Below are 11,695 nucleotides of genomic sequence, written 5' to 3' on the forward strand. Positions count from 1 at the left end.
CAGGGGTTCGAGCCCTGGTCTGGGAGGATCCCACATGCCGCGGAGCGGCTGGGCCCGTGAGCCACAACTGCTGAGCCTGCGCGTCTGGAGCCTGTGCTCCGCAACAAGAGAGGCCGCGATAGTGAGAGGCCCGCGCACCGCGATGAAGAGTGGCCCCCACTTGCCGCAACTGGAGAAAGTCCTCGCACAGAAACGAAGAGCCAACACAGCCATAAATAATAAATTAAAAAAAAATTATTAAAAAAAAAAAAAAAGTGTTTGGAAGTGGCTCCAATGGGCCTCTCCAGGAGATGGTGGATTTGAGATGTCACGGTCCTTTCCATCCTTCTTTTCTTCCATACATGTGCATTGAGAATTCTCTATGAGCCAGGCACTGTTCTAGGCACACAAAAAATGTAGGCTGACGTTCTGTTGGCGGAGACAGACAATAAATAAAACTTGAACCAAAATGCTCATGGCTTCTCTTTGCTTTCCTTTACTTAGTGAAAAATTTACCGTATTTACACTAAATGGGACCCTAATTATGGAGCTATAATTTATGTTTTAAAACTTCTAGAGCTCATTTTTTGTACTTTTTCATGTGTGTTAAAGTTTTTTTAATTGAGGTATAATTTGCATACAGTAAAATGTGCCCTTTTATTAGGTGTTCAATTCTATGGGTTTGAAAAACATGTACTTAAAAAACATTTTTATTGATATAATTTACATACCATAAATTTCACCTATTAAATTATATTAATTTAATTATATTAATTATTATATTACTAATTATATAACAGTTATTATATTAACAGTTTTTAGTATATTCACAGAGTTCTGCAACTCTGTGAATATACTAATTTAGAATATTATCATCACCCCAAAAAGAAACTCTATACCTATTAGCATTCATCCCCAACTCCCCCCAGTCCCCCAGGCCTAAGCAACTAATCTTTCTATTTCTATGATTTGCTTATTCTGGACATTTCATATACATGGAATCATACAATATGTGGTCTTTTGTGATTTGCTTCTTTCACTTAGCATAACGTTTTTGAGGCCCATCAAATGTGGTAGCATGGATTATTCATTTCTTTTTATTGACAAATGATATTCTGTTAGATAGATATATCATGTTTTGTTTATCCATTCATCTGTTGATGGACATTTGGGTTGTTTCCACTTCGATATTATGAATAATGCTGCTATGAAAATTCATATATAAGTTTTTGTGTGGACATATGTTTTCATTTCTCTTGGGTATATACTGAGAAGTGGAATTGCTGGGTCATATGGTAACTGCATGTTTAACATTATGAGGAACTACCAAACCACTTTCCAAAATGGCTCTACCATTTTACAATCCCTCCAGCAATGTATGAGGGTGCTAGTTTTTCCACATCCTTGCCAATACTTGTTCTTATCCACCTCTTTGATTATAGCCACTCTGGTAGTATGAAATGGTATCCCACTGTAGCGCTGATTTACATTTCCCTACGGACCAGTAATGTTAAACATCTTTTCATAAATGCTTATAGGGCATTTGTATATCTTTAAAAATTTTTTTTCCGTAAGTTTTTTTTTTTTTTTTTGCTGCATTGGGTCTTTGTCACTGCGAGTGGGCTTTCTCTAGTTGTGGTGAGCCGGGGCTACTCTTTGTTGCAGTGCCTGGGCTTCTCATTGCGGTGGCTTCTCTTGTTGCGGAGCATGGGCTCTAGGGTGCGTGGGCTTCAGTAGTTGTGGTGTGTGGGCTCAGTAGTTGTGGCTCACAGGCTTAGTTGCTCAGAGGCATGTGGGATCTTCCCAGACCAGGGATTGAACCCCTGTCCCCTGCATTGGCAGGCAGATTCTTAACCACTGTGCCACCAGGGAAGTCCCTGTATATCTTCTTCGAAGAAATGTCTATTCAAATCTTTTGCTCATTTTTTTTTTTTTCTTTTTTTTTTTTTTTTTTTTTTTTTTTTAACTTTTGGGTTTATTTATTTATTTATGGCTGTGTTGGGTCTTTGTTTCTGTGCGAGGGCTTTCTCTAGTTGCGGCAAGCAGAGGCCACTCTTCATCGCAGTGCGCGGGCCTCTCATTATCGTGGCCTCTCTTGTTGCAGAGCACAGGCTCCAGACGCGCAGGCTCAGTAATTGTGGCTCAGGGGCCTAGTTGCTCCGCGGCATGTGGGATCTTCCCGGACCAGGGCTCGAACCCATGTCCCCTGCATTGGCAGGCAGACTCTCAACCACTGCGCCACCAGGGAAGCCCCTTTTGCTCATTTTTTAATTAAGTTGCAGGAGTTCTTTATATATGCTAGGTGAAAATCACTTATCTTATATATGATTTGCAAAATACTTTCTCCCTGTCTGTGGGCTGTCTTCTTACTTTCTTGATTATGTCCTTTGGAGCACAAATGTTTTAAAATTTTGTGAAGTCCAACTTGTTGATCTTCTTTTAAACTTGTATTTTTGGTGTCATATCTAAGAAATCATTGTCTAATCCAAGATCATGAATATTTACTCCTATATTTTCTTCTAAGAGTTTTTATAGTTTAGTTCTTCCATTTACGACTGTGATCCACTTTAATTTTTGTGTATATATACTTTAAAAAAATTCTGGTATTAAGGTATAATTTACATTCAATAAAATTCACCATTTTAAGTATACAGTTTAATTAGTTTTATCTTATATACTTTTAATCCTTCTGTATTGGGACTTCCCTGGTGGTCCTGTGGTAAAGAATCCGCCTTCCAATGCAGAGGACATAGGTTCGAGGAACTAAGATCCCACATGCCGCCAGGCAACTAAGCCCACGTGCCACAACTACTGAGCTTGTGCACCTCAACTAGAGCCTGCCAGCCGCAAACTACAGAGCCCACGCGCTCTGGAACCCACGCACCACAACTGCAGAGCCCAGGCGCCCTGGAGCCTGTGCGCCACAACTAGAGAAGAGAAAACCTGCACGTCACAGCTAGAGGGAAGCCCGCACACCACAACGAAAGATCCCACATGCCTCAATGAAGATCCTGCGTGCTGCAACTAAGACCCGATGCAGCCAAAAATAAATAAAATAAAAATTTAAAAATCCTTCTATATTTTTAGATTTTTTTTTCCTGGGAAGTTAGGGATAGGGAAAATTGAGTGTGTGCCCATTTTCTCTTTTTTCTTATGCCCCACAGTTTTGCTTGTAAATGTATGTGTGTGATTATGTGGGAGTGTGTGTGAAAGAGAAAGAGAAAGAATTTTGATTTTGACATCAGCTTCTTATGGGTTCCCACTTACTTTGGCTTTCTCTAGCAGCTCCATGGACCCATTTAATTATATATAGGTTGAATGAATGAATGCAGTAATCAAGTGACGGTCTATCAGAGTCTGCCCTCAGAGCCATCAGTACCGCATGGCCACAGATGTTTCCATGCAGCTGCCCATTGTTGGGACTGAGATGGAGACTCCCCAGCTGGGCCCCTGCGTGGACGTGTCTGGGTTTAATGGGCTGTTTTCTAATTTGTGATTCCTTCATAAAGAGCCCCCTTTTCAGGATAATTACCGAGTCCTGTAATAATCTATTACTTAGGACTGGTTTCTGTTCCTCATGTTTCCTCAGCCTTCCACTGGGCTGCGCCCGCAACACTGGCCACCTCCAGCAGTGAAAGCAGGATGAGGCTGACCAGGACACCTTAACTGAGGAACCAGGAGAGCTCAGTGGATTGAGTGAAAGGCCCAGGAGGTAGGAGACCACACTTCCCATCTTAGCCCTGCAGCCCTGCTCACTGAGCCACTCTGAGCCTTCAAATTTCCTTCTGAAACATGAGGTAGAATTAAAGGAACCTTATCTAGGGTGCTTAATATACACTGGGCTTAGGAAAATACCGCTTAGAAGTGAAGCAGTCTGAGCACATTAGCTCACAGTGATGTTTTTTACCAGAATTTATTAAGGTTACATATTGACGTGACTGTTGTTAAGATGATGACTTTTGAACGTTAGAGGAAAGGCGGACCAGAGGTGAGGCAGTCAAAGGTGGTCCCTATCACAGGGTGCCTGCTCCACCGCAGCCCAGGCCCCCCATCTCTTGCCCAGCCACTGGCTTCCTCTGCCAGTGGTGACACTCCAGTTATACCTTTATATATTGAATGCATCATTTCCTCACTATTATCCCCATTTTACAGAAGAGAAACTGAAGGTGACTTGCTCAAGGTCATTGGCTAAGAAATGTCTGAGCCAGGATTTGAATCCAGATTTCACTAACTCTACTGCTTGGTGGTCTTACGCATTAAGACACCACTTCCCTTCTAGGACCTCTATATTCCTCTAAACTAGGTGGCAGGCAGAGTAAAACAATGAAGTGTTTCTACCCTGCCCTCCTCTCTCCTTAGCCTAGAGTCTGAGGCTGCTGGGGGAATCCTGTGTTGTCTGAGCCCAGGGAGAGGGAGATGATCAAGCAGTCTGACAACCAGGCTTGAAGGGAACCCAGGAGTGGGATACAAAACAAGTGCATACAATGAGATTGGAGAACTGCTGAATTTTCTTTTCTTTTTTTTTATAAATTTATTTATTTAGTTAGTTAGTTATTTTTGGCTGTGTTGGGTCTTCGTTTCTGTGCGAGGGCTTTCTCTAGTTGCGGCAAGCGGGGGCCACTCTTCATCACGGTGCGCGGGCCTTTCACTGTCGCGGCCTCTCTTGTTGTGGAGCACAGGCTCCAGATGTGCAGGCTCAGTAGTTGTGGCTCACGGGCTTAGTTGCTCCGCGGCATGTGGGATCTTACCAGACCAGGGCTCGAACCCATGTCCCCTGCATTGGCAGGCAGATTCTCAACCACTGCGCCACCAGGGAAGCCCAACTGCTGAATTTTCTACACTGCAATTGTGAAGGATGAGGCTGGGTGAGGCAGAGGGGAGTCATAAAAGGGCTGGAACTTGCTCTGGGCCTTAACGGAAGGGCAGGGTTTTCAGGCAAGCGAGAGGGATCACATCCCTGGTGGAGGGCACTGGAATGAGCAGAGTCTGGGGGTAGAGGAGGGGACAGGCCAGGGGAGTGGTAGAGAGTGGTAGAGGCTGTCCGCCTGGGTAGGGTGAATAGGGCCTGATACCAAAGGTCTTCAAAGGCATACAGTGGAATCTGATAATAGGGAGCTATGGTAGGTTCTCCAGTAGTATTCTGCTGGGGTGGGAAATAGAACTAAGGGAGGGAATCCTATACAAAGGGAGGGAATCAATACAAATTTTATAGGCTAAATAGAACAATTTCTGAAAGCATTTTCCAAAATTGGATTTTATGTGGAAGTCTCATACGCTTTATTAGCTTTCAGTCTTAGCAACAAGGGAGCCTGTTCCATCTTCTCTTCAAGAACCCAATACCTAGGACAAAGCTCCCTGCCACATCTTAGGAGACCTAAGAGCCCTAACCTGGGGTCTTTCTGTCCTATCTGGGGGGATTTTCAAGCCCTGTGAGGATGAGGAAAGGCAGTCTGGCCTCAGAAAAGGGCATCTTAGCTGAGACTTCTTGGGAACCCAAGTTTTCCTCCAGCCTCAATCTGACCATCTAAGAGAAGGAGCTTAGGAGCAGAAGCAAGAAGAACTACAGTTCTGAAGCCCATGGAACGAAAACCACAATCACAGAAAGATAGGCAAAATGAAAAGGCAGAGGACTATGTCCCAGTTGAAGGAACAAGATAAAACACCAGAAAAACAACTAAATGAAGTGGAGATAGGCAACCTTCCAGAAAAAGAATTCAGAATAATGATAGTGAAGATGATCCAGGACCTCAGAAAAAGAATGGAGGATCGAGAAGATGCAAGAAATGTTTAACAAAGACCTAGAAGAATTAAAGAACAAACAGAGATGAACAGTACAATAAATGAAATGAAAAATACACTAGAAGGAATCAATAGCAGAATAACTGAGGCAGAAGAACAGATAAGTGACCTGGAAGACAGAATGGTGGAAATCACTGCCATGGGACAGAATAAAGAAAAAAGAATGAAAAGAAATGAAGACAGCCTAAGAGACCTCTGGGACAACATTAAATGCACCAACATTCGCATTATAGGGGTCCCAGAAGGAGAAGAGAGAGAGAAAGGACCTGAGAAAATATTTGAAGAGATTATAGTCGAAAACTTCCCTAACATGGGAAAGGAAATAGCCACCCAAGTCCAGGAAGCACAGAGAGTCCCAGGCAGGATGAACCCAAGGGGAAACACACCAAGACACATAGTAATCAAATTGACAAAAATTAAAGACAAATTATTAAGAGAATGAGCTGAGGGTGCTTGCTGCTTCCCAGTCTAGGAGAGGGTTAATACTTACCTCCGCATCTAGCTCTTGCCTCCAAACACCAATGAGACTCTCTGTTCTGGAGCCAGACACGGCTTTTTGTTTTCCTCTTTGAGGGTCAGGGAAGCACAGCCATGAGCATTGGCCCTGATCTCAATTCCCAGGAAAGTGCCCCCAGATACCACCCAAGTGCTGAGCCTACTTCACTCTCAGCTCCACCCTGAGGGGCTGAGAGCAGGCAAGGTCAGCCATGGTCAGAAGAAGACCGTCATTCAAGGGCTTGGGCCTCTGTTTACTAACCTGTAAAACTTCACTAACCCCTGCCCCACCCACCCCTCCCAGGGTAGCTATTAGGAGGATGTGCTAAGAAGTAAGGGCTCTTAAAACTACTCTGGGCACCCTCTTCCTTGTTATTACCATTTTCAAATCTAGTTCTAAACGGTTCATTCATTTTGGGGAATAAGTCATTCCATTCTACAAAAGAGATGCGAGTCTTCTAAACCATCCCAAAGTTCAAGACCCTGTGTCAGGATCCTGGATGAAAATGCAGATTCCTGGGGCCCTGCCCCAGACACATGTGGTCAGCATCTCCTCCAAGGCAGGGAGATCTGTGTTTAATTCAGGCCCCAAGAGATTTGAGTATACAATCAAGTGGAAGAACTACTGTTTTACAGTTGGGCAAACAAGGCCTGTCTGAGACCAGGAAGAGAAACAAGGGAGATAACAACTCTCCAGAGGCTGGTGTGGGAGGACTGGCCGAGAGTCACTGGGAGGGAGGAGTGGGAAGGGCCTTGGCCTTCATCTGGCCCAATCCCAATTTCACCGATAATGAAATTGGGGCCCAGAGGGTGCAATGAGTCCAGGTCACCGAGAACATTCATGAAGACAGGCCTGTAGTCCCCTGGCTCTTGAAGCCCTCACCACACCTCCTACATATGTTGTGTATTTTGCTCCTGCCTGGCAGGTCATGCCCCTCTCTGAGCCCTAGGTTCCTTGTCTAGTCAGAGGCTTGAACCCAGTTAAGTCTTTTTCAAACTCCATTTCTTAGTGCTCCTGCTCCCTAGCCTTTTCATATCCAGAGATAAAATGTGTAATTTTCACTGCAGAACAAATAGAACTGTGCCTTTTTTCACAAGGAAAAAAGCCTCTTGCAGTCCTTTAAGTGCCTGTAAGGACCTTGGGCTCAGGAGTCCTTTGTACCAGGCCCTTCTAACCCAGGGCAGCCAGGTGAGCTCTTTCTACTGAGACTGTGGCTCTGAGAGGTCTGACTCACTCCCTATCTTCCAGGGCTTTCCAGTGCTTTCCCTTGGTAGCCTCAGCCAGCAGAGCCAAGGGAGCCTGCGTTCTTGACACAGATGGCACTCAGTCTACATACCTCCATTACCAAGCTGGCAGGCAGCCCCAGAAAGGGACAGAGAAACACACAGCTGCACCAGAGTGTGATGAAACCCACCTTTTCCAGCACCCATCCCCCTCCCTTTTATTTCATGGCACTGATGAGAGACAACCGTTTTAACAAACATGTTTTTTTTTTTATTAGAAAAGTAAAAAATATTGCATAGGTCTTAATACTTGAACATCAAGTGTATTCATGAACAGCGAGTATCTTCATGTAAACAGTTCTAGATGGAAGACCCAGATGGTACTCCTCTGGGGGAGGGGTTCCAGCCCCCACCCCAATCAGCCCCATCCCCTCACAGTTCAACCCTTCACTACACATCCGGGGATGGGCCACACGCAGCTCCCAGGTGTATTTTTTCTTCAAGTGTCAAAGATCCCCAAGTGATCCCAACACCCACCCCTTCTCCTCCTCTTACATTCATGCGTCTGTAAGATAGCTGCCTAGAACAGGTCAGTAGTGAAGCTCCAATCAAAAAAAAAAAAAAAAGATACAAAAACAACAAAGAACAAACATTTGGTCCCTTCAGACCATGAGATACACAAACCACCTCGATGACCTCCCCCCTCCCACCAGAGCCGGCTGCCGTGAGCACACATCCCTTGCAGATGCCAGTGCAGCCCAGCTGCTCTCATGGCTCTGTCACACCACTGTTGTCTTAACTGTCAGTAACAATAAAAATAATAAGGTACATGCTACATACACATCCAGCCAGAAGCCTTGTTGGCCCCTAAGCCTTTGTTTCATGCTACAGGACTGAGGGGCGGCGTGTGAGCCCAAGTGGGAGCCACCTGTCCACACCTCAGTGAGCTTCCTAGGGAAACACCGTGTTCCCCTCACCTTGACCTTCCTCCCCGCAAGTGGCTGTTGTCAGTTTTCTAATGACAGACATCAGTCCCTCAGCTTCTGACTGCCAATGTCCACCCCAAAAGTTCAACTGTCTCTGTCATGGGGTCAGTATCGCCCCCCCCAGGCCCAAGTTCAACACTCCTCAATGAGCAGCTGCTCTGAGCTGTACAGCTTCTTCTTGATTACTCGGAAGCCCGTGCTCAGCGTCAGGGACTGGCTGAAGCCAGGGACGAAGGGAGAGTTGGCAGAGCTAAACAACCCCTGGATCTTGGGCCAGAGGCGTGAGTCCAGGCGCAGCACGAGGGTCAGCTGGAAGGTGGGCACAAGGCTAGGGTCGAGAGCCAGTTGACCCACGCTGTGGCAGCTCTTGCCCTGCTCTACGCAGACGTCTAGCAGCGCCCCCCGCAGGCCGCACGGCTCGCTGTAGGCCAGGCGCAGTAGTTCTTTGCCCACCTGGCTCACCAGCTGGCCGGGCATCAGCAGGCGCGCGGGGCGCCGCGAGCCCAGCCGTGCCTGGGCCAGGCTCTCCTGCAGCAGCTGCATCAGGCTGGCACACAGGTGCTCATCCTCGGGATCGCTGAGCAGCTCGAAGTCGGGCAGGGACACCCCATCCAGGTATGAAGAATCTGCAAGGGAAAGCACGTAGAGGAGGGAGTTAGAGCAGCTCCGAACGGGGAGGTGTTGTTTCGGTAAGAAACCAGCACTCCTTCCCACTCTGTGCCTCAGTTTCCGCCCCACTCTCGTACCCTATACTTCAATCCCCCTCCTCTGCCCGCCTCCTTCCACAATCCGGATTCTGATGGGATAGGAAGCCAAGGTGGCTTTTGACTCCTTCCAGCGCGGTGCTTTCTCACCTCCCCCGCCCCTCTATTCGCGTCCGGCTCCCGCACACGGCTTACCTTCCTCCGGCCCGAAGCCACTGTTGCTGCTGTCCAGGGACTCGCAGTCCGAGCTCTCCAGGCTCGCGCAGCGGCCGAGTGTCTCTTCTCGGGCCGCCGACCCCCAGGCTGAGCGTGGCGGCTGATCTGGGTTGGGAGTTCGGGACAAGGACGAGGACGACGAGGACGACGAGAAGCGATCCCAAAGGCTAGGCATGGTGAGGACGGACGCCAGGACTATTGCAGATGAGCTCAGGGTGCTGGAGCGCAGAAGACGCTGTAAGACAAGAGCGGCGCGGGCCCGGCGTCAGTCTGGGGGCTGCTCCAGACTGAGAGCGCTAGGACCCCCACGGCTGAGGCTTCTCCGCGCAGCGATCAGCACACACCGAAGGGACACTCACCAGCTACTGCGGTCAGCTAGAACTGCTGGGACAAGTGCGTAATGCCGCTTGAATGAGTGCGCGAACTGGTGCCAACCCCCGAGCTCTGCCCGGACCTGTCCCTTCTCCCAACCCGCACCTCCCCCTCGGCCTGCCGCGGTCCCTAGCACCAGAGCAGAGAGACCTATAAGGACTAGCGCGGAGAGGCCACACCCCTTCCGCGCCGCGGCCCAATCCAGACCCGGGAGTGTGGCCCACCTCGACCAATGGACTCTGGGCGCACGTTCGCAACGTTCTCTCCTGCCCGGTGACAGCCGCCTGGCCCCGCCCCCCTTGGGCCCCAGAAAGCACCCGGCCAAACCCGCGAGCCGCGGCCACGCCCCCTTTCTGGAAAGGGATCCGCGGCTGCTGCAGCTGCCAAGGTCCCCGAGGGCGCTCGCGGCAGGGGAGGATCTAGGAAAGACTTGTTTATTATAGGGTCGTATTGCTGGGGGAGGGGGTAGGCCGCGGCCGCGCGGGGGAAGAGGCAGGGGAACTTGAGGGGGGCAACAAGCAGGGAAAACGGTTGCCCCCAGCGTCTGAGAGCCTGCGAGCTCTGGGCACAACTGGGCGCACAAGTGGATGCCAGTGGGACTGCGGCGCGGGGAGCAGACGTTAATCCACCGTCCCTCGTGCACGTACCCCACGCTAACCCTGCCTTACGAAGGGTCGGGTTATGGGGGTGGGGTCCAAAGACTGGGCAGCTCCGGGCACCGTGCTCCCTCTTCCCGGCGGCCCCACCTGCCCGCCCGCTTGTTACTCTACAGCCCCAGGGGATGGATTAATTCGGGGGGGAGCTCCGCTCCCAGCCTCCAGCTGCCTCCAAGGAGGGGGTTCGGGAAACGTGGTTAAAAGAGTATTGATGGGCCCCGGTTCCTAGCACTTGGTTCTGGAGCTGGGAGCTGGGACCCATGTCAGAGGGACACACTGACCCACCCGCCGGCCGTAAGGACGGACAGAGGTGCGGCTATGCCTCCCCCGCCCGCTGCGGCCGAGAGGCCCCGGGCGTCCGCCGGGTCCTAGCGCCCCTCTCCGCCAAAACGCTTTGTGTAAAAGAGCCGGAGAGTTGCATCAGGACCGAAGACCTAGATCTCCGGAAAAGCCCCGGAATGAAATCGCTATCCCCTGTTTCGTCATTCAGGAGGGGGCCACAGAAAGTGTGACCCGACGGCGGTGCTCGAAGTCTGACAGAGATTGCTGACGGTGGGAAGGGGTTCGGACGGATTCGACCTTTATTTATTTAAAGATATATCAATCTGGGTCACAGGATCCTGATGGAAGAGAGAACCAAACTTACATCAGACGCTCCCGTCCCTGGGCGGGCCAGAGCCTAACCAGATCAGACTGGCGGGCGTCGCCTCGGGGCAGACTTGCGCGTGACCGAAGACACTTGCCGCCGGAAGAGTCCGGGCCGCTGCCATCCACACCCCCTCCCATTAAAAAAAAAAAAAAAAAAAAGGCTGACCCGTGGGCCTTCCGGGCAAACCAAGACTTAGAACAGTAAACGACCAGAATCAAGCCCTGCACCCCATCCCCTTTTTCCAGATGGGAAAACCATCTCTGGAGACAAATTTATGGATAAAAAATAAATTAGACGACTCAGATTAGGAGATATCTTAAAGACTGCTGCAGAATAGAATAGTCTGTTAGCTGCTGGGGCTTTCAAGGCCTGAACACTGGCCCTTTCTTCCTATCCTCCAAGCTCTAGTCACTTGCTGGGAACCTTAAAGACACCAGGTCTTGGCAATTAGGTGAAGTGCTTGGAGGACTGAGGGTGGATGACATCCTCTTGAAATCAACCCTTTACTGAGGTGGGAAGGAAAGAGTTGGGGTGACCTGTATGGGTGTGTCTTTCTGTCAGGACTGAAGATCAGGGAATTAATCCATCAAGACCATTCACTCCTCCCAGGCTGAC

General features: G+C 49.1%; 1 protein-coding gene across 1 annotated transcript; it reads right to left on the minus strand.

Moving 5' to 3' along the window:
- Nucleotides 1-7,745: 7,745 nt before the first annotated feature.
- DDIT4 (DNA damage inducible transcript 4) lies at nucleotides 7,746-9,922 on the minus strand. Its single transcript, XM_082424603.1, has 3 exons — nucleotides 9,763-9,922; nucleotides 9,383-9,638; nucleotides 7,746-9,109 (listed from the first exon to the last, which is right to left on the minus strand). The coding sequence occupies exons 2-3, from the start codon at nucleotides 9,576-9,578 to the stop codon at nucleotides 8,616-8,618; spliced, it is 690 nt and encodes a 229-aa protein (XP_082280729.1). The 5' UTR covers nucleotides 9,579-9,638; nucleotides 9,763-9,922; the 3' UTR covers nucleotides 7,746-8,615.
- Between the last annotated feature and the right edge of the window lie 1,773 nt (nucleotides 9,923-11,695).

This window comes from Balaenoptera physalus (genome assembly GCF_965194825.1).
Source record: "Balaenoptera physalus genome assembly, chromosome: 14".
Classification (NCBI taxonomy): domain Eukaryota; kingdom Metazoa; phylum Chordata; class Mammalia; order Artiodactyla; family Balaenopteridae; genus Balaenoptera; species Balaenoptera physalus.